This window comes from Eretmochelys imbricata, chromosome 8 (genome assembly GCF_965152235.1).
Source record: "Eretmochelys imbricata isolate rEreImb1 chromosome 8, rEreImb1.hap1, whole genome shotgun sequence".
NCBI lineage: Eukaryota > Metazoa > Chordata > Testudines > Cheloniidae > Eretmochelys > Eretmochelys imbricata.
This window is the reverse complement of record NC_135579.1, coordinates 64,443,465-64,465,947: the sequence shown is the minus strand read 5'-3', so window position 1 is coordinate 64,465,947 and position 22,483 is coordinate 64,443,465. Positions and strand designations below refer to the sequence as shown.

Sequence of the window (22,483 nt, the reverse complement as noted above, 5' to 3'; positions counted from 1 at the left end):
AAGTTCAGACAGGAAGTGTGTGATAGAGCCAGGAATAGAGCCCAGATCTCCTGAGTGCCTTAACAACAATATCTGCCGCCTTTCCTATATTTAGTTAATGTTTCCTGTATTTCCCACATTTGAAATAATGTTTACGTGTTTGATAGGTTGCTGGATTTTCTATAGAACCTATGAGTATTGGTGTTTGTTTCATTGAGTTTTGTTCAATACATCAGTAACTTCTTGATTTCTAAAGAAGTTCTAAATATTTTTGCTTAAGGCTTCTTGGTTGCTGTCTTCTTAAGCAGATGGTTGATCTTTGTGGATTGTTTTTTCTTTCCATGGTAGTATCTTTACTTTATTAGTAAATTATCTTTTCTCTTTTTTTCCCTTCAAAGCATACCCAAGCCTTTCATTTCAAATGATACATTTCTTTTGGAGAAACTCATTCCTGTTTGCTTTCTCTTCAGCATTTGAGAAAATGATTCAAGACAGGAGTATAGTTTCGACACGGTTCTTTTAGTTTTTGTGTCACTTGAACTTAGCATCTGAACTCCTGACTCGTCTTCAATATCATCCATCTTTTCTCTTCTCAGAAAGAAGGCAGATTTGTGAACCTCAATTCTCACCCTTTTCTTCACCTGGTACCCTATGATATTTATCTTGTACCGCAGGGCTTTTATTTCTCACTACTAAGCTGTGGATAGTATACCCAGACATTGTAGTGGCAGGTCCTGTACACAGTAGATTGTCATGTTAATAGTTGAGATTCTAGGTCTTTATGGCATGATCCAAACATTTGATTCACTCACTAAAGAAGCAAGAGGTTTCTAAACCTGTAAGACTTGTTTATATTCTCTTTCTTTTTTTCTTTAGCACTATAGAGGAAAACAAGTTTATAAAGTATTCAAGTTACAACATAAAAATCACAAAAGCAACAGTATGATAGGGAAAATTACCACAGCAATTATGATTCAACTTTTTGTTGCATATATATGTTTCTCTGTCTGAGTGCTTCTAATACAGGGCTGTGTTCTTTTTAGCCAGATAGAAGTATTACAATAAGGGTTACATTAAATACTTCTCCTTCCCCCAGTTCTTGGCTCTTATTAGCAAAGTAAATATTTTCCCCTTAGGCATAAAACATGACTCAGTGTTGAGGAACACTAGTTAGATGTAGGACCATACTGTATGATTTCAGGGCCTAAATGTAATGAGAACAATCTATGGGTGCTGCCACAATTCAGAACGAGTAAAATGACCTTCATAGACTTTCTTGTGCATTGTTATTATGTTGTCATTGTCTTGACATAAAAATATTGTTTTTATTTTTACAGTGTTGCCGTTATTTCCTTTTGGCTCAAAATGTCATGTCCTAACCAGAGATTGCATCAATATTGTTTCACTTGGTCTTAATTATGATGTCTCCCATAGACTTAGTCACATTGTCACAGCATCATTGTAACATGAAACTCAATTCAAGAAACAGAGGTATTAGCAGCTTGCCACAAAACTTGTTTGTGCCAGAGAGGTTTGGCTGTTTTAAAATGATAGTTAAAAACCCCAAAATAACTAAGATGATTTAGTCTACTTAAAGGATGTAGGCCCTGATCTTGCAAACACTTACACATGTGAGTAACCCCATCAAACCAAATAGAAATCATACAATATAGGGCTGGAAGGAAACTCAAGAGATCATCTACTCCAGCATCCTGGGCTGAGGCAGGACCAAGTATGCCTAGATCATCCCTTTGTCCAACCTGTTCCTAAAAACCACCACAACCTCCACTGGAACCTATTCCAGTACTTAACTATCCTTATAGTTAGAATAAATGTTTTTTCTAATTCTAACCTAAATCTCCCTTCCTGCTGATTAATTCTATTTCTACTTGTCCCATCCTGAGTAGGCATGGAAAACAATTGATCACTATCCTCTTTATAACAGCCCTTAACATGTTTGAAGACTCTTATGAAATTCCCCCTCCCCTCCAGTCTTCCTTTCTCAGGTCTAAACATATCCGTTTTTTTTAACATTTTCTCATAATCTGGTTTTTATTCCAGCTAAAGTCTCACCAGTGACCTGTAGAGCAGGACAATTACCTCACAGGTCTTACATATGACACTCCTATTAATAAACCCCAAATGGTATTAGCCTTTTAACAACTGCATCACGCAGGTGACTCATATTCAGTTTGTGATCCGTTATAACCCCCAGATCCTTTTCAGTGGTACTACCAATTTTCCCCCATTTTGTAGTTATGCATTTGAATTTACTTTCCTAAGTGTAGTGCTTTGCATTTGTCTTTATTGAATTTCATCTTGTTGATTTCCCATCAATTCTCTAATTCGTCAAGGTCATTTTGGATTCTAATCCTGTCCTCCAGAGTGCTTGCAAACTCTCCCAGCTTGGTGTCCTCCACTAATTTTATAAGAATGCTTTCCACTCTGTTGCCAAGTCATGAATGAAAATATCGAATAATACTGGACCTTGAACAGACCCCTGTGAGTCCCCACTAGATATGTCTTCCCAGTTTGACAGTGAACTGATAACTACTCTGAGGACAGTCTTTCAACCACTTTTGCACCTTTTTATAGTAATTTAATTTTTAGACCATATTTCCCTAGGTTGCTTATGAGACTAATATGGGCCCATGTCAAAAGCCTAATATCAAGATATATCACATCTACAACTTTCCCCGTAACTAGTACACTGGTAACCTTCTCAAAGAAGGAAATTAGGTTGGTTTGGCATGATTTGTTGTTGACAAATCCATGTTGACTATTATCTACAACCCAGTTATCAATTAGGTGCTTACAAATTGATTGTTTAATCATTTCATAGATTCCAATTGCAGAAAGGACCATTTGTGATCATCCAGTCTGACCTCCTTTACAGCATAGACCTTATAACTCCCCCAAAATAGTTCCTACAGCATATCTTTTAGAAATCATCCAGTCTTGATTTAAAAATTGTCCATGATGGAACATCACCACCCCCTTTGGTAAATTGTTCCAATGGTTAATTACCCTCGCTGTCAAAAATGCATGCCTTTTTTTCAGTCTAAATTTGTTGGCTTTGACTTCCAGCCTGGATTGAAGAGCTTATTATTAAATGTTTTTCCCCATGTAGGTACTTAGATTGTAATCAAGTCACCCCTTTGTTAAGCTAAATAGACTGAACTACTTAAGTCTATTGTTATAAGACATGTTTTCTAACCCTTTAATCATTTTCATGGCTCTTCTCTGAGCCTGCTCCAATTTATCCATATCCTTCTTGACTTGTGTGCACCTGAACTGGACGCAGTTTTCTGGCAATGGTCGCACCATTGCCAAACACAGAGGTAAAATAACATCTTTGCTCCTACACTAGATGTCCTGCTTATACATCCCAGGATCACATTAGCTTTTTTGGCCAGAACGTCACAGTGGGAGCTCACGTGCTGCTGATTACCCACCACAATCCCCAAATCTTTTTCAGAGTCACTGCTTCCCAGGTTAGAGCTCCCCATTTTCTAAATATGGCCTACATTCTCTGTTCTTAGATATGTACATTTATATTTAGCTGTATTTAAAGGCACATTGTTTGCTTGTGCCCAGTTTACTAAGTGATCCAGATCACTGTGAATCAATGATATGTTCTCTTCATTATTTACCACTCTTTCAATGTTTGTATCATCTGAAAACTTTATTAATTATGGTAGTATGTTGTCTTCCAGGTCATTGATAAAATGGTAAATAGCGTAGGCCCAAGAACCTATCCCTGCTGGACCCCACTCGAAAAAAAACTGCTTTATGACGATTCCCTGTTTACAATTACATTCTGAAACCTATCAGCCAGTTTTCATCCATTTTATGTGTGCCATGTTAATTTTATATCATTCTAGTTTTTTAATCAAAATGTCATGTGATAGCTATTTTGATTTACATTAATTACACACCCTCTTTTAAGTATTTATGAATCAAGTCCCATATCTCTTGCTTGGGATTGATGTTAGACTGACAGGCCATAATTTCCCAGGTCATCCCATTTATCCTTTTTAAAAATTGGCAAACCATTTGCTTTCTTCCAGTCTCCTGGAACTTTCCCACTGTTCCAAGACTTATTGAAGAATCAACATTAGTGGTCCAGTGTGTTCCGCAGCTGGCTCTTAAGATTCTTGGATGCAAGTTACCTGGATCTGCTTATTGAAAAATGTCTAACTTTAGTAGCTTTTGTTTCATATCCTCCAGCGTACTAGTGGAATGGAAAGAGTGTATCAACAATTTGTGATGAGACTGTGTCATCTGTTTCCCCCCACCCAAATACATAACAGAAATATTTCTTGAACATTTCTTTTCTGCATTATTATTGATAATTCTACCATCTCCATTTAGTAGTGGATCAATAGCATTGTCAGGATTCTGTTTTTTCCTCATATATTTTAAAAAACTCCTTCTTAGCTCTGCTAGACATAGATTTGTACTTGTATCCTTTTGCTTCTCTTATCAATTTTCTACAATTTCTAACTTCTGATTTATGTTCATTACTATCAACTGCTGCTTTCTTACATTTCTTCCATTCTAAATAATATATATTTTATATTTTATGCTTTCACTTCCCTTCTGACCCAGGTTATTTTTTTTAACCAGCACAGCTGGTTTGTGGCTGATTATGGCTTTTGGGGCATCTAATAAGATATTCTTAACTGATTCCCAATTATCACTCACAATTTTCTGACTAAACTCTTCCTCACAGCTGATTTGGCTTGTAACTGTTCTCAGCTTTGTGCAGTTGGTCCTATTTAAGTACCAAGTATGTGTGTATGTATAGATATTACTAGTCTGGACTTTTTTTTGCTTGCACATTATAAATGTGATCAGGTCATGATCACTTGTACCTAAGCGACCATTAATTTTTAGTTTTCTGATTAGTTCCTTTTCATCTGTTAGGACAAGGTCTACTAAAGAATTCACCTGTGTTGGCTACAACACTTTGAGTTCATACATAGTCATCTATAATGTTCAGAAATTCCAAGGATGTTGTAGTACTGACTGTGTGACTATGTGAGAATATGTCACTTAAATTGAAGTCCTCCATGATCATGCAGGTTTTTTGCCTACACATTATAGGTAGAGGTATAAGGAGGTGGTCATCCTGTTCCCTAGTGTGATTTAGTTGTGGTGTAGCAGACACCAACTAATACCCCATCTTGGGCTTTATCTGTTAGGGCATTTATGCATAAACATTCAAGATGATTTTCTTCAGAGTTATCAGTGACTCAGAAACACTTACTGCCATTTTTAACTCAGAGTGCCACTCCCCCACGCCTTTTGCTCACACTGGATCCTTCCTAAATAGATTGATTTTTTTTAACATTCCATTCACGTGAATCAGCACATCAGGTTTCAGTAATACAAACTAGAGCAATTCCAGTTCCTCTGGCTTGTTACCCAGGATCCTAGCATTGGTGTATAAGCAATTCAGGATTTTTTTCTCTTCATGTCTTTTAATTCCTTGAATAATTTTTTTCTCAACATCTTGATTTTGTGCTGAGTGCTCATATCTTCCATCTTTTACCCTCCCCTTTCACTATTAATTTAACTCCTTCCTGACTACTCTAGTCAGCCTGTCCCCAAGAAGATTGGTTCTCCTTCTACTGAGGTGGATGCCTTCCAAGCTATACAGCCCCCTCTCTGCACAGAAGGGGGACCAATGTTCCACAAAACCAAAACTCTCCACCCTACACCACTTACCCAGCCTAGCCAGTATTTTTCCAGGTGTCAAAGTTAGGCTGAATGGTCTGTAAGTCCCCAGGTCCTCCTTCTAATCTGTTTTAAAGATAGGTAATATGTTTGCCTTTCTCTAGTCCTCTGGGACTTCACCCGTCCTCCATCAGTTCTCAAAGTAAATCACTAATTGTTCCCAGACTGCTTCAGCTATTTCCTTAAGAACTTTAGAGTGAGTTTCATCAGGCCCTGCCAACTTGAATACATCTAACTTGTCTAAATATTCTTTAACCTGTCTTTTCCTTCTTCTGACTTGTATGCCCTCCTCCTCTTTGTTAATATTAATTACATTAAGCATCTGTTCACAATTAACACTTTTAGTGAAGAATGAAGCAAAATAGGCATTAAACTCGTCAGCCTTCTTGATGTCATCTGTCATTAGCTCTTCTTCCCCATTGGCTGGGAATGGTGAATCACAGCCACGGTGAGCTGCGGGGGGCTGTGCCTGTGGAGGATCAACATAAACAAAATATCTCGTGGCCCGCCAGCGGATTACCCTGGTGGGCCGCATGCCGAAGGTTGCTGACCACTGCTCTACTTTTTTAAAATAGCACAGTTGTTAATGGAGCAGATCCTCAGCTGTTATCAGTCAGAGTAGTTCCTTTGAAGCCAATAGAGCTATGTCAGTTTACTCCAGATGAGAATCAGTGTGTGTAAACTGACTACTAGACATAGGTAACTTTTTCCCTAGTAGCTTTTTCAGCTCACATCATCATTAACATTTAAATTGCTTGACATGATGAACTGAGGGAGTTATTTTGCAGAATTTCCCTTTTTAACAATGTCTTCATATACTATTCAAGAAGCTGCTTAAGGGTTTACACAACAATTGAACTCAGTGTGTTCTGAAAATCTTCAAATCCATTTGTTAGTCATTCTAGTAGTCTTGGTTAAATACTTTGTCAGGCAATTTGAAAATGTTTATAGAGTGTTTTAAAGACATGAAGTTATGGGTTTCCATTATTTTTAAGCTAATGTTTGCTATACTTATGCATATTAAAAGGGCACACAGATAGATTAACTGAAAAGAGATGAATTTGGGTTTACGTCAGTTACTATAATTAATACTTTAGGGAAGTAAGTCCTTACAAGCTGAGTTTTGGGAGCATCGTGCTACTTATCGTTTATTCCCAATGCCTTTATCAGAAGGACCCCATATTCTTGTTCAACACTAGTTGAGCAATAGAGTGCTGAGGAGAACCTGGGAGAAGTTTCTACCAAACCAGTCTGTTTTTTGGAAACATCTGCTACAGTGCAGTTCTGCCCTGTTCACCTTGACCAACAGTCCCATGCTGGCCCTTGATTACACATTAATGCCTCCCAGGGGAATCTGGTGTCAGGTCATCTGTGCCTACATTGTATATCTTGCATGAGACACGTAACCTGGCACATCTTCCCTGGTGATCCAGACTGTTCCCCTGTGGAATCCCTGCTAGGATACCCCTCCCCCGTTGCCTGGATTTTGCCAGCCATTTGCATCTGAACCCATGAGCCCAGAAAGTAACATTTTCAGAATCACTTAAAAGTGGCTTGGAGTGAAACCAACGAGACTTAGCCTCCTAAGATCTCAAGTCACTTTTGAAAATAGGACTGAATCTCCTAAATCACTTAAAAGCCTTTCAAAAATTTTACCCCTGACCAATATCAGTAATGTCAGAGTGGTACCAATTCTGGAAAATACTGGGAAGGAAGTGTGAGGTATGAGTCAAAAGTATATGGAGGAAGGGCCCAAGCAGTACCTTGTAAGAGCCTCATCTGTAAGCCTGTGGTGGCTGTTGTAGCAGCATAAATGGAAGAGTGCTTTTCATTCTCACCACAAGAGAGGAGGTCCTGCAGAGAATGTTCAAGAGCAGGTAAAGCCTAGTCAGTGGAGCAATAGAGTTCTAAACACAAGTTTCATTCTGGCTCTTCCTCATGCTGTCTTTGGGCAATTGCACTCCCATGATCTGTGCTTGCCCATGAAGTAGTCTGTCCATGGGCAGATCCATCACACAGTCCAATCTGAATTAGAGCGAATCTCAGTGCCATTTTCCTGGCTACGTTTGGGCCATACATGCCTACCTCATACACTGTATGCAGTGTAGTTGTAGGCATGTTGGTCCCAGAATATTAGAGAGGTAAGTTGGGTGAGGTAGTATCTTTTATAGGATCAATTTCTACTGGTGAGAGAAACAGGCATATTCACAATGCGATTATTCTATATCTGGCCTATCAGTCTTCATCCTCAAAAGAAACCGGTACAACACTTTCAATAGACAAGCCTGGGAGCTTAAAGTCATAACTTTGCTAGACACTAAAAATCATGGACCAAACAGAGGTGCTTGATTTATGGCTTATTACAACAATCTGTAACCCACTACACCTTCCTTTTGTTCTATGACTGCAGAGGTGACCATGGGCCAGGCCCTTAGAATATGTGCTAACTACTTACGCTAAACAATCTGTTCCATTTTGCATTTAGCTGTGATACTTGGAGTACCTTTCCCAGCCCTGAAAAAGAGCTCTGTGTGGCTCGAAAGCTTGTCTCTTTCATGTGAATCATCAACTGAAGTTGATCCAATAAAAGATACTACCTCACGTATCTTGTCTTCCCCATTTGCTGTCAAGAGTGCTTGTTAATGCCAGAGGTTGCTGAATCTTTATACCTGTCTTAAGACTTTCTCATCTACCTACCCTTTTAGCACTCTAAGCATGAGACTTAAGAATAAATTAAACAATGTTTTTAAAAAATGGAACTAATAGAATGTTTGCAAATCATCATATTGTTCATTTTGCTTGTATGTTAGATGTTTTTATGTCTGCTTTTACACATTCACACTCAGTCCTCCTTCTACGTTACCTGTTTACTCCGTAAGCTCTGCTAGGCAGGGACTGTTTCTGTGCTGTACTGTGCCTAGAACAGTGGGGATCCAGTCTTATTTGGGTCCTGTAGGCACTATGGTAGTTCATCTATTCCCACAGCTAACCAGCGCTGCCAAGGAGTAGGGAGCACTGTGGTACTACTTGTATGGTTGCTGAAGGCTCTAGTGATACTGCCACTTTCTGCAGTTGCATTTCAAAATGCCTAGAAACAGGTATCCCATAGAAACAGTGTTGACCATCATGGGTGAAGGGTGGGGACAAGAGAACTAGGTTCTCCATCATAGCATGACAGCCCTTTATGAGTAGGCAAATGTGGCAGGCTGGTCAGTCTGAAATGTCACTGCTGTTTCCCATACCTTGACCCCTGTAAAGTTACTGGGCTACTGTTTCCCTTTATCCTTCCTCACACACCTGGCAAAACAGCTGGAGGGCTGACCTGAATTAGGAAAAATAGAAGAAATTCATACACACAGACTACAAAATGTAATAATAAAAGTCTGATTTAGATTATTGGAAAATCAGCATTATGCCATAATGCTCTTGTTAATTTAGCTTTGAATCAGGGAGGTCTTAGAAAATGGGGGGAATTTACAACATATCAGTGTGGAGTTTGCTAAGCACAGAGTTGTTCAGCCATAACTTTGAACTGCATTGTTTTTATTAGCTAAAACTAGGTTTTAATATTCTGTGACTTTTTCATGTGAACGAACATGCTACCATAACATTTGGTTTGTTTACTCATTGCTGAAAGTTTATGTTCAAAAGTGATATATGCTTATTTATTTCAACTTAAAAACTCGTCATCTTGTCCTCAGGCTATGACCCATGTAACATTTGAACCCAAACTCTGCAATAGTGATTAAGGAGAATTTATATTTTGTGTCCATTAATTCTGATTTTTATCAGGACCTCATTGTAATCTGGGTTTTTTTCATAGTATTCTTAAGCAGTGTTTGATACCTCCATAACTGGGATAGGCCTCCCCGTGATGAGAATAATTCTAGTTGTCACATAGCATCAATGGAAAAGAATGCTGGAAAGCACATTTGGAAGACTATTTGACAGAATATTATCTTTATGAAAAAATTCACAACCTTAAACTTTCTTTATTATACGGTTATGTGCAAAATGTGGTTCTTTGAAGTACATCCCTAGCTTGTTTTATATTTATTCAACTATTCTCTAATGATCACCGTGCACAAGTTTGTTTCATATATCTAAGTTAACGTGCTATTATGCTGTACGCCTTTGGTAGTTACCTTGCTGTTCAGCGTTTGCATGCTGGTTCTTGGATCTTTTTTCCACCATTTATAGTTGTTTTCTTACAGATATGGATATTGTCAGTGTAGCTAACTCTAATTAATTTCTCCACATTAGTTTTGTCAATATTTTCCCCTGATATCAATCATTGGCTGTAGTCCTATGGAAATTAAATTCAAGTAAAACGATGTTATTAATTAGTACAATGGGTCATATGTACTCTTTAAATGATGCTCCTTTCTCTAATTCCCAATGATAGCATTGCTTTAACTTTTTCTTTGAGCATGAAGTCTTAGTATGCATCCAATCTTTCTTTTGATAATCAGTTTACTTGTGAGACTGAGTAAGCTACTGGTTTGGAAAGATATAGAAATGGTGATAAACCCTTTTATCATCTCAACTTGACTACAATATCTTACTGATACTGTACTCTCAGAGGTCTAAATCTGGTGGCTTCACCTGAATTGGAATGCATCATTTCATGTTCTACTTTGGGTGGTTGTTGGACAGCGTATAGTTTCTTGTCTTAGTTCACCATTGAAATGACAGACTTATGATATGGAATGAGAGACTTACGGTATAGAGTTCAGTATTATGCAACTTTAAAACTCCCAATAACAAAGATAGGCATTAGGATCTGGGCTAATGTAAAGGGGTAAGGCCTGGATTGTAGCCACAAAGCATAGAGAATCCAAACTGGCTTCACATCTTTATGATATTTATGGTACAATATGGTGATGTAATCATTCCCATTATATCAGCCAAGAAGAACACATTCTCCAGAATGGCAGATAAGTCTTCTTAAATCAGCTTTCCTCATGCAACTCTCACTCTGGAGCCAAACTTATGGAGTATGGGCTCCCTCAGGTTAGCACTACAGCTGTGTCTGCTGAACCTGAACTTGCGCTACTCAGGTTAAGTTCAAGCCAAGTCAAAGAGATCTGATTCAGGCTGGCTAGAATGTATGTCCCGCCAAGCTGCTCAGCCAGCCTTACACATCTGATTTTATCTGTCTTAATTCCCATAGTTGGGTACTGTGTCTTGAGTTCTACAGAGTCCGCTTCTGTTGGAGATTTAAAAACAGAATAAATTCCTCTGCTTAATTTAGACTAAAGATGTGTATACTCAGTACTGCTTTAAATGATGAAAACCAGTTGGAGTCTGCTTTATGTAGAGCTTTTCTATATTTGTTTATCATATTATGATGATGAAGATACTGGTGGTTTGTATTTCAAGAAAAAATGATTTTTTTTCATTTTTTATTTCAGTGCACCAATGCCGTATCTAATTGGAGTCCACTTAAGCTTAATAGAGGTGAGTAATTTTCAAACTAACCTTTATATTTCATATATGTGTGTGAGAATGGAAAAGATTACAGGGGGCATTATTTTTCTCCTCATGGAGAAAGGATTGGTGAGCATTTCGTCAATTGTTTTATTAAGAACATACATATTATAGAGAATAATTTTAATGAAGTTCCTTAGAGAATGATTACCAGTTTAATTAGCATAATGAAATGACTGACTTCAAACACTGGAAGCAGCATGGAAGTAGAAATGTCCTTGGTAAAAGTTGTGTTTTCAAATGTGCTATGTGGATATTCAGGGCTTGCATTATGTGCTTTTGCTTATACTTAGTTTAACTATCTTTGTATGAATTTTCTTGTGCATTATGTTAGGTGTATTTGACCTCCTGTGTAAAATGGAATATACCTGCTTTACTAGTCTTTAGTGGAAAGTCAATTTAATTAACATATGTCTACACTGCCTAAAACACCCACGGCTGGCCAGTGTCAGCTGACTCAGGCTTGCGGGACTCGGGCTGCAGAGCTATAAATTTGTAGTGTAGACATTTTGGCCGTAGCCTGGGCTCTGGGGCCCTCCCCGCTCATGGAGTCCCTGCCCATGAACCTGGACTCCAGCCCAAACCTGAATGTCTATGCTACAATTTTATAACCCTGCAAACCAAGTCAGATCACATAGGCCAGCCACAAATATTTTGTTGCAGTGTAGACATACCCTCAGGCTACAATACTTCATTTAATAGAATGAGAAAGAAAGGTTGAAGAAACTGCTGTTTTTCATCTCCTTGTATACAGTTGTCATCCCATAAACTATTATGGAATCTCTAACCTTTAAAAAACTTAGAAAAACTGGTTCACTAGTGCTGTAGACATTGCAAATGTGCCTGAATGCTTAAGTTTTTTCTGATAACAAAAATAATGATAATAGTAAATTAGACTGTCATTCAGTAGTCATGGAAGATTCAGGTTAATTTTAGGATGGTTAATGTAGAATGGAACTTCATGTTCCATTTAAGTACATTTGCAGAGTTCTAGACATACTTTGTGGAGACATTAGTGCATTGATTCGAAGGAGAATTTTGATAGTGCAATCTCACATTTACTTTTCCTTAAGTAACCTTCATTAGCTCACCTCATAATGTTCCCTGTTTGCTAATCTGTGAGACAGGAGTTCTCCGAATGTGTATTTTTCTGAGACAAAGTGAATGGGGTAATAACTTTTATTGGACCAGCTTCTCTCTACCATATTCTTGCATAATAATGGAGTTTGTGAAAATAAGTAAAAAATAAAGAGGCAGATTCATGTCCTAAAGTATTTAATAATAGGGTCACATGCTAGGTTGTGTACATTTAGTAAAATGAACAGCAGACAAATCTCTTCAGACACTGTCTGTCAGTGTAGTTAATTGGGGCAGAAGACATTGGAAAACCTAAGTTGTACTGTTTTACCAACAAGATCAACTGTTTAAGGAAAGCAATGTCAGGAGGCAGTGGGGAGGGCAGACACTCGCTGAGAATTGGGGCAAAGGGATGAGAGGGGGAGCAAGGGCAGTTCCATAGCCTACTCCAGACTGGATAGGGGAAGAGTTTTTATTTCTGGTCCTATGACAGTTCCTTGGTCGCTGGTGCCCTGTATTTCCACATTCCATCGGCGGCTGGTCTCCTGTGTGCTGATGCGCCCTGCCTAGATGCTGGTGCCCTGTCTCCCACTCCATCCTGGTGGCACACACATGTGCTCCTGGGCCTAGTGTCTCCTCTAGGACCCTTGATGGCCCAAAGACTGACCTGGCTTGGCCAGGGAGTCACATGAGCAGCCAGCTCCCCCAGCTAGCTCAGGGCATAAGCTGTGTCACCCCTGTGTGGTCGCTGCCCACCAACCCTGGATGCCACAGCCTCTACAGCTAGTCAAGTGAAATAAAAGAGGAAGAGGATAATTGTTCCTACATACTCCCCAACAGGTGGTGGGCCTGATCCCATGCCCCATGGCAGCCAGTCCAGCTCTTCTTCCAGGCCCACTCTTATTTCCCCCTTCCCTCCTGTTGTGTGCAAGGGGTTAGAAACACACCAGGATTCTGCTCTTGCCTCTGTGAGGTATTGTGTAGCAGAAGACATGGCAGGACAGAAACATACATCAGCCCCAACAATATTTCCATTGTGGTGGCACTAGTGCCTCATTGACTTCCCTGTTCCATCGCTCCTGATGATAGAAACAACTACAAGTTCACCTGATCTGCTTCCTGTCATTTATAGATTTCAAATAATGATGATACCTAACGTTTTTGATTTTACTTTAAAAGAATGCTAACAGTTTAATTTGATATTTAGTTAGTGCTGAACCTGTTGACTAGTCCTTTCACAGTAAGGATTTTGAGATCATTTGCTTTCCTCTTCTTTATATTTTATGCCATGCCCTTCCCATCTATAGTTCAACTGCTATTCAGCACCTTCCTTTGTTTCAGTAGTAAATGAATTGTAGCTGCAGCTGTCTCACCAATCGTCATGCTCTTTGGCTGGCTGGCAGACAATGCTATTCTGACATACTGATGTAAAAGACGTCGAACTGCTGTAGCATTATGGTCACCCAAATCATTTGTTCGGCTCCCGTGATAGAGTTTATTAGGCAAATCTTCACATTTTTTCCTCATTGTAAGCTTAATTTTTTTCTTTAAAAATAAAAGGCAAACTGGGTGCATATATTATGTCATAGATTACAGTATATTCATTTTACCTTTTATAATTTCCCTGAAATTAAATGGTGATTGTGTACTGTTTTTTAAACCCAATTTTGCCACTTTCACAATCTCCATACTTCTTGGGGCTACATAATTCATTTGTGATTTTGAAAACTTTGAAACACATAAAGATAAGTACTAGGCGTAAATATCATCAACCAATTGTTAAAGTATAATGCTGTGTCCCCTAAGTGCCCATTCATAGTTTCATCCCACATTATTTTAGTACTGGGGTCAAAATAAACAAATGAAAACTCTTTGAACTGATTAATATTTATCCAAACAGTTTCAGCATGAAGGATCCAATTGCACCTTCAGTTATATCTGTGCAACCCCATTGCCAGCAACAGGATTGCGTGGATGTAAACTGAGGACAGAAATTGTCCAGAAAAATATCTGAATAAACTTACGGATTTTAATTTTGAGGTTCCATACAGTACATTCTGCTATTTCAAAGTGTATGCAGTTTTTGCACTGTTGCTGTTCACTGAAGAGGAAAGTACTTTTTAAAACTTCATATAATGATATCCTTGATCCAAAACATGAAAATGTTGCTTTTTCATTTATTTGTAAATTGTTATAATCCTCATGTAATCCTCAGTTAAGCATAGAAAATTGTGTAATTTATGAGGACAATGTATTAAAATACGAATACCCTCTTGCATTTTTTCTTGAACAGAGAGTAAAAAATAGATCACTGGAGGATGTGGTTATGCTAAATGTTGACACAAACACTCTAGAAAACCCATTTAATGACCTGAACAACCTACCTAGTGAAGTGGTAAGTCTGATGGGTATTTCATGTTGTTGTTGTATTTTCTTTTCTAGTAGATTGAATTACTAATAGTGATTTTTGCCTGCTTTTGCTAACTGAAATAAAAGGAACAAGGAAAAAAAGTACCAGCTGTGGCCCCATATTTAAGATTTTAACTTTTTTTGACAGTTGAGGAGATGTTGAATGGAACATCATATTCCTTATTGTAAAAGCAGGATCATAATTATAAAGCTAGCTGCATTCATTAGGCATTGCTGCTTTAAACGCAAGAGTCTCTTCATCTCATCTTAATCATTATATTACAAAGTAGGCATTTCTGTCTGCCTAGTGGCATGTCTTGCAAAAGAACGAGAGAGTTTTTGAAGGCAAAAAGAAGAAGGGGGCCAATTATCGGCTTCTGCTTCCCTGCCACCTGCCAGCACTTTTCCTTTTAATTAATGATCTGATGGCACTGGTCAATATAATAAGAAATGCTTGTACAGTTGGGGTCAGAAAATTCAGGCTTTGATCAACTTCAACTTTCTGAAACATTTATTTGTTTTCTCTAAATTATTTCAGTTTTATTTTAATCTCTTCTATCCTGCTGAGGGTCGCATGAATGAAAACCTACACTGTTTGTCATTTGCTCTGGCAGAGCAAAGACTGCTTACTTAGAATTCTATTTGTAAATTAAACTGCTAACCCAGTTTGTCATAAAAGACATCTGATCCTTTTGAAATGACGAAAACTGTCTTTTGTCTGTAAAGGAAGATAAATTAAGTGCCAGTTCTTTTTGGACTTTGATCTTGCAAAGATTTTTTTTTCCCCTGCTGCTTATAATGGAACATATTCTGTATTTCATGTTAAATACTCTCAAAAATGCATTACACTTACCTTGCTTTTCCTTAATATAGTGCTGAAAGGATACCCTTTTGATACCAATGTGTGTATTTCAGGTTTTAGATATTCAAGATATAATAGTAGTATGCTATTTTAAATGTGTGTCAACAAAAAGTATTTTATAGAAAGGAGTGAAATCAAATAGTAGCCTGTTTCCAAAATAGCAATCTTTTTAAAACTCAGTATTTTAACCAAACTAAGGCACTACAGTGACTGATGAGCCCTATCTTTATCTCAGTGGTAATTTGTCTGAGTACAAATATAACAGAAAGCAAAATCCCGATGCATACATTAATGGTCACAGATAGTTTATTTTAATATTATTACTTTCTTAACTTTTTTGAGATAATGAAGGCATAGTTTGACCAGATAAAGTGTCAAATACAGCAATCTCCAAGATCTAATAAAAGAATTTGATATTGTTTATATTTAATCTGATTGTGGTATATTTGTCAGTCATTTAAAATGTATTGTATTTTTTATAAGAATAACAAGTTAAATCAAAAACTACCAGTGATTCGTTGTTGTGTCAGTAAGTCTGGCTGACTTTGCATTAAGTGAAAAATGTTATTTTGTTGAGGTTAGAATATATGCCATAAAGCATATGTCCTTTGTGACATGATAGTTAGATGTGAAATTCAGAATTAAGCGTAATCTTCAGTTATAGACCAGTATTGTAAGTGACAATGATTTCAAATTGTAAAAAAGGAGTGCACACATTGAAGGAAATCTGTTTGTTTTTAAACATGCTTATCAAAATACTCTGATTAGGCAGGCTGAATTAAAATAAAATTAGTGAACACAAACTCCCATACTTTTAGAGGTATGCTGTCCCCCAGGATGTGTGCGTGTAAGTGCTGTTAATGTTAATAAGGGTTACCCAGGCACATAGAGTGCACAATGGACTTTTTATAAAATACAACATTCCATATACAGTATGGAACAAAACAGGGAAACTGTGTTTTTATAGATGTCTCACTTGCCAGATTTTATTGGAACATATTTTTCTGGATTAAACAAGTTTTAGTAGGTTACTTTATATTTTGTTTGAGTCTCCCCATCTCTTTCTGACTTGAGCAGTGAAACAGTTTTCTGTGTGGAACTAATTTGTTAATTAAAAACACGTACAAATGTGAGTGAAAAATCCTAAACAAAGGGTACAGACAGTATACAGATTTGGGCATATAACATGACCGGGGAGAGCAAACTGTCTTTCATTCGTAAGAGAAATTACAATTGCTAATATATGGATTTTGATATTTCAAGTATATTATAAACAATATAGAACAAAAATGATAGATCAAATTGAAAAGATCACAGCATATATTTGCAGATGTAAAACATATAAATACATATAAATAAAACCCACAAATATACAGACAAGGGTAATAAACCTTTTGATGAAAAAATATATAATCAGGAATAGCAATTAAGAGTGTTAAACCAGAACAAACTGCTGAAAGTATAAAGGCAGCTTTAAGTTTACCATCCCCCTCCAAAAACTGATTTCAGACAAATTAACAAGCCACCATAATAAATTTAACATTTTCAAAGGATGTTCTAAAACTGTCTCTTGTGTCTAAAAGGAAATTGGATAACAGCTTTCTTAATCAATAAGCCTGAAGATAATGTTTTCAGTGGCGAGGCATATAACAGTTTAGCAAAGTCTAGTAATACGACTATTAAAATGTTAATATTTCTTGTATTGTGAATGGATTTTTTAAAAAAATATAATATGAAATCTGAAAAAATTACTATTTGATATTATGTCTAATTCATTATAATTAACTGAGATTTAAAGGACCTTTTAAAATCATTCACTTAAGCATTTAAATTATACTTACAGGCTAAATAACTTTCTGTGCATGTGAACTCTATTATTTTGTCAGATTGACCAGTGGTCTTGACTGTTCAAAGGTCAGCGGTCACAGTTGTCCTGAATTACCAGTCCTTTTTTCATGTGGACCCTCTGCTGCGTTGCATGCTGTAATCTTCTTAATGGCTTCATTCCAATATTCACACATAATATTCTAGATTTATTGACTGTTAGAAATACTACCATGCCAGTAGCAGTTCCGCTATTCCTAAGGTATTTAAAATTGGAAAAATAAATCAATGCAAGACTTTCAGGAATCCTTTGTTTTCCTTAAGGGGGGAAAAAGCCTTCTTCCTGTCTTCTAACAAGAACACTTGTTTTTAGATTTCATCATTTCACTATAGATTTGTCTCATTTCTTTAAAGAAAAATAAGCAGCTATTTCAGTAAGAGTAAATTTTCTAATACAATAGTCCTTAGAACACCATTTTTTCTTCTTGTAAGGCCTTATAAGTTTTCAGTGGTGGTTGAGACTCCAAGAACCTCAAAATTATAAATGCTGTGCCCAATCCAGCAGTGACTTACACATATGCTTAACTTTGTCAGTGGGACTACTCATGTACTTAAAGCTAAGCATGTTCATAAAGACTTGCAAGACTGATGTCATGTGTTTAATACCATGAGCAGTTCCATTGACCTCAGGATTGGGCCCTCTGCTTCTCTTGCTGTGTGTCAATGCTTTGCGAAATATTTATATGACTTGTGGAAAATTATGATTTCTTTAATATTTTTTGCATTTTGTTAAATAATGGTGTCAAGTACTAAAAAACTATAGAGCAACTGAAAGAGAGATGGTCTGTATAGCATTTAGAAACTACAATGCAGAACAGTACCTATATGTGTCCTTTTCATCAAGAATTATATTTTAGATACGTAAAGTAAACCTGTTTCAACACCGTAAATCCACTCCGTATTTGATAAGTAGACGCTAATTTATTCAGAAAACTGAGTATTTGCTTTGAATAGTAGTTCTTGTGAATGTTGTTCCTCAAAGTACAACAGTTAGTTCTGTTGTAAAATAAAGTGTGATTAGTTCCTAACTGTGACACTGATTGCATTAGTCAGAATATTTAAATTTTTTTACTTATGAAGTGTGAGTAGAAAAATGTATTATAAAAATAATTATTAATCCATTAGAAATTCAGAATGGCTGGCTAGCAAAGTAGGCAATATTGTGAGAGCCAGTTGCTTACGTGCAGAGATTTTTACAGTCATTTGGCATCACAGTGAACCTTGGTATACGTTTAGAATTTAGAATATTAGGTTAAAAATTACAGCATTCTTTGAACCCTATTTGGTTTTGGAAATATCTACATTTAAGCAGATACCTGTCATTGTTAAAAATAAATGGATATTTAGTGTTAGATGATGAAGGGCTGAGATGTCCAAAGTCTGTGGGTAGAGAAACTCTTTTCATTAAAATAATGATCTCCATATTCTGAGGTTATCTTTTGTTTAAGTAAATTTGTTTTAATCTGCCCTCCACTTCTGTTCTTTAGCCAATCCACTTTCTCACTGCTTGTCACTTGTCTTATTCTTACAGTGGCCTGATTTAATAGGAATGCTGATTGAAACATAAGCAATTCCCACTCATACTGGAATAATATCTTGAATATCCACCTGGGAGATTTGAGAACTTTGTGCTTAGGTTTGTAGACAAACAAACATGTGATTTGTGTCAAGAGGCCTGTGACAAATTTATTTTAGAGAATTTACAATCAAACTTTAAAGGAATACTGGATCCAGTCCGGCAGTCTCTGAAGCTCTAATCCTGCAGGCCAAATTCATGAGGTGGTTTCTGAAATCAATGGGACTATTCACCCAACTTTGATTCTGTAAACATTTGAGCACTTGGTTTACTTAGGTATTATGGAGTAGGGACTATGCACATGTATAAGTGTTTGCAGGATCAAGGCCTGGGTGAGTAATCCCATTGATTTCAGAGTGACCACTTGCATGAATTTGGCCTGCAGGATTGAAGTTTTACAGACTACAAAGATTGGATCCCGTATTCTTTTAAAGTTTGTTTGTAAATTCTCTAAAGTAAACTTGTGAAAACTTTTGTAAATTTTGGTGCAGGACTGGGTCCACAGTGAGATTAAAAATAAGCGTTTTAAACTATGTTAACAATTTAAATGATGAAAACTGAGAAAATTTTATGAATTTATTTTGCATCATTCATTCTGTTTTTACTTTTATATTTCTTTCTACTTGGGCAATAAAAAGAAACTAATCTGTTTCACTTTTATTTCTAGTCAGTTTCTTGTCATCTTTACTTTTTTGCCCTCATGCACTATGTAGCCCAAAGTATGTGGGTTGCAAGAACCCCAAGGGAATGTTTCAATTAAAAATCCCCCCAAAATGTTTTCATTGGAATATTAAATATAAATGATTATTTATATTGATCATAAAATATTTATTTATTCTTCTTATGAAGGGTGAATTTTGGCTTCAGTCACCTTTACAGGGTTCATTGACATATATCAAGCAATCAGGGTACAAGTCACATGTATTTAAACTGATGATATTTTATCCTGAGTCAGTTGCATTTTTGAAAGTTTAAAATCTTCAGGGGAATACAGTGATTATTTCCAAAGTTGTGACACATTCTTTGCTTACCTCTTTAATATGTCTAGATTTTACGTTTCAGAATGTCCTAGCATGTGGTAAAAAGCACCAGCCAACCAACCAGAAACCCCGACAGTCTCTTGATAATATCCTATTAGTTCCAACTTTTCCACATCTCTGCTTTACCCTTGCTTGCTAGTGTTTAACAGTCAGTGAAGTGACCTTCCCAAGAGGATCCAAGAATGGTCAGGGCAAGATAAAGATAAACATTTTGCTTTCAGTGCAGTTTAAGAACCCCATCTCTGACTGTCCTAATGGATCACTAGTGTCTCCTGGAAGCAAACTTGACTGTTATTCCTGCCTCCTGTGAATTGCTTGATTCCAATTTTAGCTTTTGTGGCTTCCTGAGCACCAACTGCCATACAAGCTACATAACAATTCACTTTCAACCCTATAACATGTTTGATTTTGTTACTGATATTGTATAAATATACATTTGAAATTTGTTAATCTTTGTTTTATCTATTTGTGTTACTAATATTGCCACTATCATGTCACCCCAGGTGATTCACATTTCCCCTCTTTGGCTTACCACCTCTCGCAAATTATTTTTCCATCTTTCCCTGTTAACATGCTCCAAGATTCCACCCCACAGCCAAGTAATTGAAATTAATCCTTTCAGAAGCACTTCACAGCACCTTTCCCCTCCTCTGTTCACACTTGAATCACTCCACAAGTACTGATCTATCCTAGTTCAGTCTGGCTTACTTTCAAGCTTCTCCTTTGTTTTAACCACTGCTTTCTTTAGCTAGGTTCTTTTTGGAGAACCTTGTGCCGATACCACACCAATGACACAGTTCTTGTGGGGACACTGCTAAAGAAGCTCTTGCCACTGCATATGGTCTGTGGGAAAGACCTGAACTACTGGCAAACCATAATTGCCAAGAGTGGGAAGTCCATTATGATCTGGTGGAGCTACCCCTTGCCTGTAGCCCAGTGTTCTTGGGGAAGGTGGGAACTTGTGGGAGCTTCCCTTGAACTATAAAATAATCTTTTGGAAGATAGATTTGCCTTCATTAGCAGTCTGTATGGGAGCTGTTAACCCAACTCTTACGGCTAGAGCACAGTTTGTCTTGGAGTGAGTAGAATTCTTACCATGTTTTATAGGGGAGTACCTTTGCCTTTATGCTGACACACCCTGCTCTTATTTATACCAGATAGACCCACGAGATGGTGAAGTTCTCCCATGTGTATAGCTTACTAGCTTACTTCTTACCATACAAGGCTTTGACCATGTTGATTGCTTATCTTTAATGTCTCTGATTGACTGAACATATAGGCTGGTCCCTCCCTCACCAAGCTTTATTTAATCCTTACATCCTTTCTCCTCCCTCACCTCTACCCTTACACATCTTCTCTTCCCACAAGCTCCCTTATCTCCCATCCAACTCTTTCTCCTGTACTCACTGCAACGTTGTCTCTCCTCTCAACAGAAAATGTACCTTCCCGTGCTCTTCAGTCTGTCATTGCTGACTATGTGTTTTGTCCTTGCTTACAAAGATAGTTGGGTGGGTGAATCATCAACATATATTGGTAATCTCTAGCTCTCCCATCCATCCATATGAAAAAATAAATAGAGACATCAAGATCCATGTATGTCATGCCAAAGCAACATATTTTTTTAATAATCCATGCCCTCCCTTCTTCTGACATTTCCATTGCTTAATTTAATCATTAGTGATCTTTAAACTTGGAGCTTGATTATGCAAGTGCTTATGCATGTAACTATACTATGTTTGCAAGATGGGGCCCTTAGATAGTAAGCGCTTCAGGGGAGTGGTCTATTATTTTTAAATGTCTGTAGAGCACACCCGTGGTACTGCAGAAGTAATAATCATATTTAAGATAAATTTATTACTTGGTTAACCTTGTGGTGAAGCTGGTGGTGCATCAACAGAGTGTGGTTTATCCTTTTCATCAGTGAGGTAGACACTTGTGTCAGGTGCTAATTGTTCCATGTGGCTCAATTTTTTCTTGCAGCAATACTTCTTTAGGACTCTGGGCAAAAAATAAGTATCAGTCCATCAGAAGCTACATTAGAACATTAAGGGTTGTCCTCTAGTTTGGATAGCTGGATCTTACATTGGGATGAGGAAGGAGTTGCCTAAGTGGCAGTCCACAAAGGGATTCTGGCTCACCACCCAGAATGCCTCAGAGAGATGAGAGGGATATGTGACAGAAAGGGAGCTGTAACACCATTTCAGATGGGTGCAGCATAAGGTCCTCCATTGTTGACCTTTCTTTGCAGGCTGATGTATAGGGAGTAAGCCTGAGGTCTTATTTCCTCTGATCGTCAAGTTCACTGCCAGCACTAAACACTCCTGGTTCTTGTATATGGCAGCTTGAGCCCGAAAGGTGCTCAGCATTCTGGCACTTATCCAGTAAAACATTTTAGCACATAAATAGCTTAAAACCATGCATAGT

The 22,483-nt window shown here is 37.4% G+C and overlaps 1 protein-coding gene across 3 annotated transcripts in view; it reads left to right on the top strand.

The window, feature by feature from the left end:
- The window catches only part of DENND1B (DENN domain containing 1B), a 243,551-nt gene that overhangs the window by 155,368 nt on the left and 65,700 nt on the right, over positions 1–22,483 (top strand). For all 3 annotated transcript variants that reach the window (XR_013346830.1, XM_077823786.1, XM_077823787.1), the window contains 2 exons: positions 11,136–11,181; positions 14,582–14,683. Coding sequence is in view for 2 of the 3 variants with exons in the window: in XM_077823786.1 (XP_077679912.1) it covers positions 11,136–11,181; positions 14,582–14,683 (148 nt within the window). In the remaining variant the exon portion in view is untranslated. The remainder of the gene's footprint in view (positions 1–11,135; positions 11,182–14,581; positions 14,684–22,483) is intronic.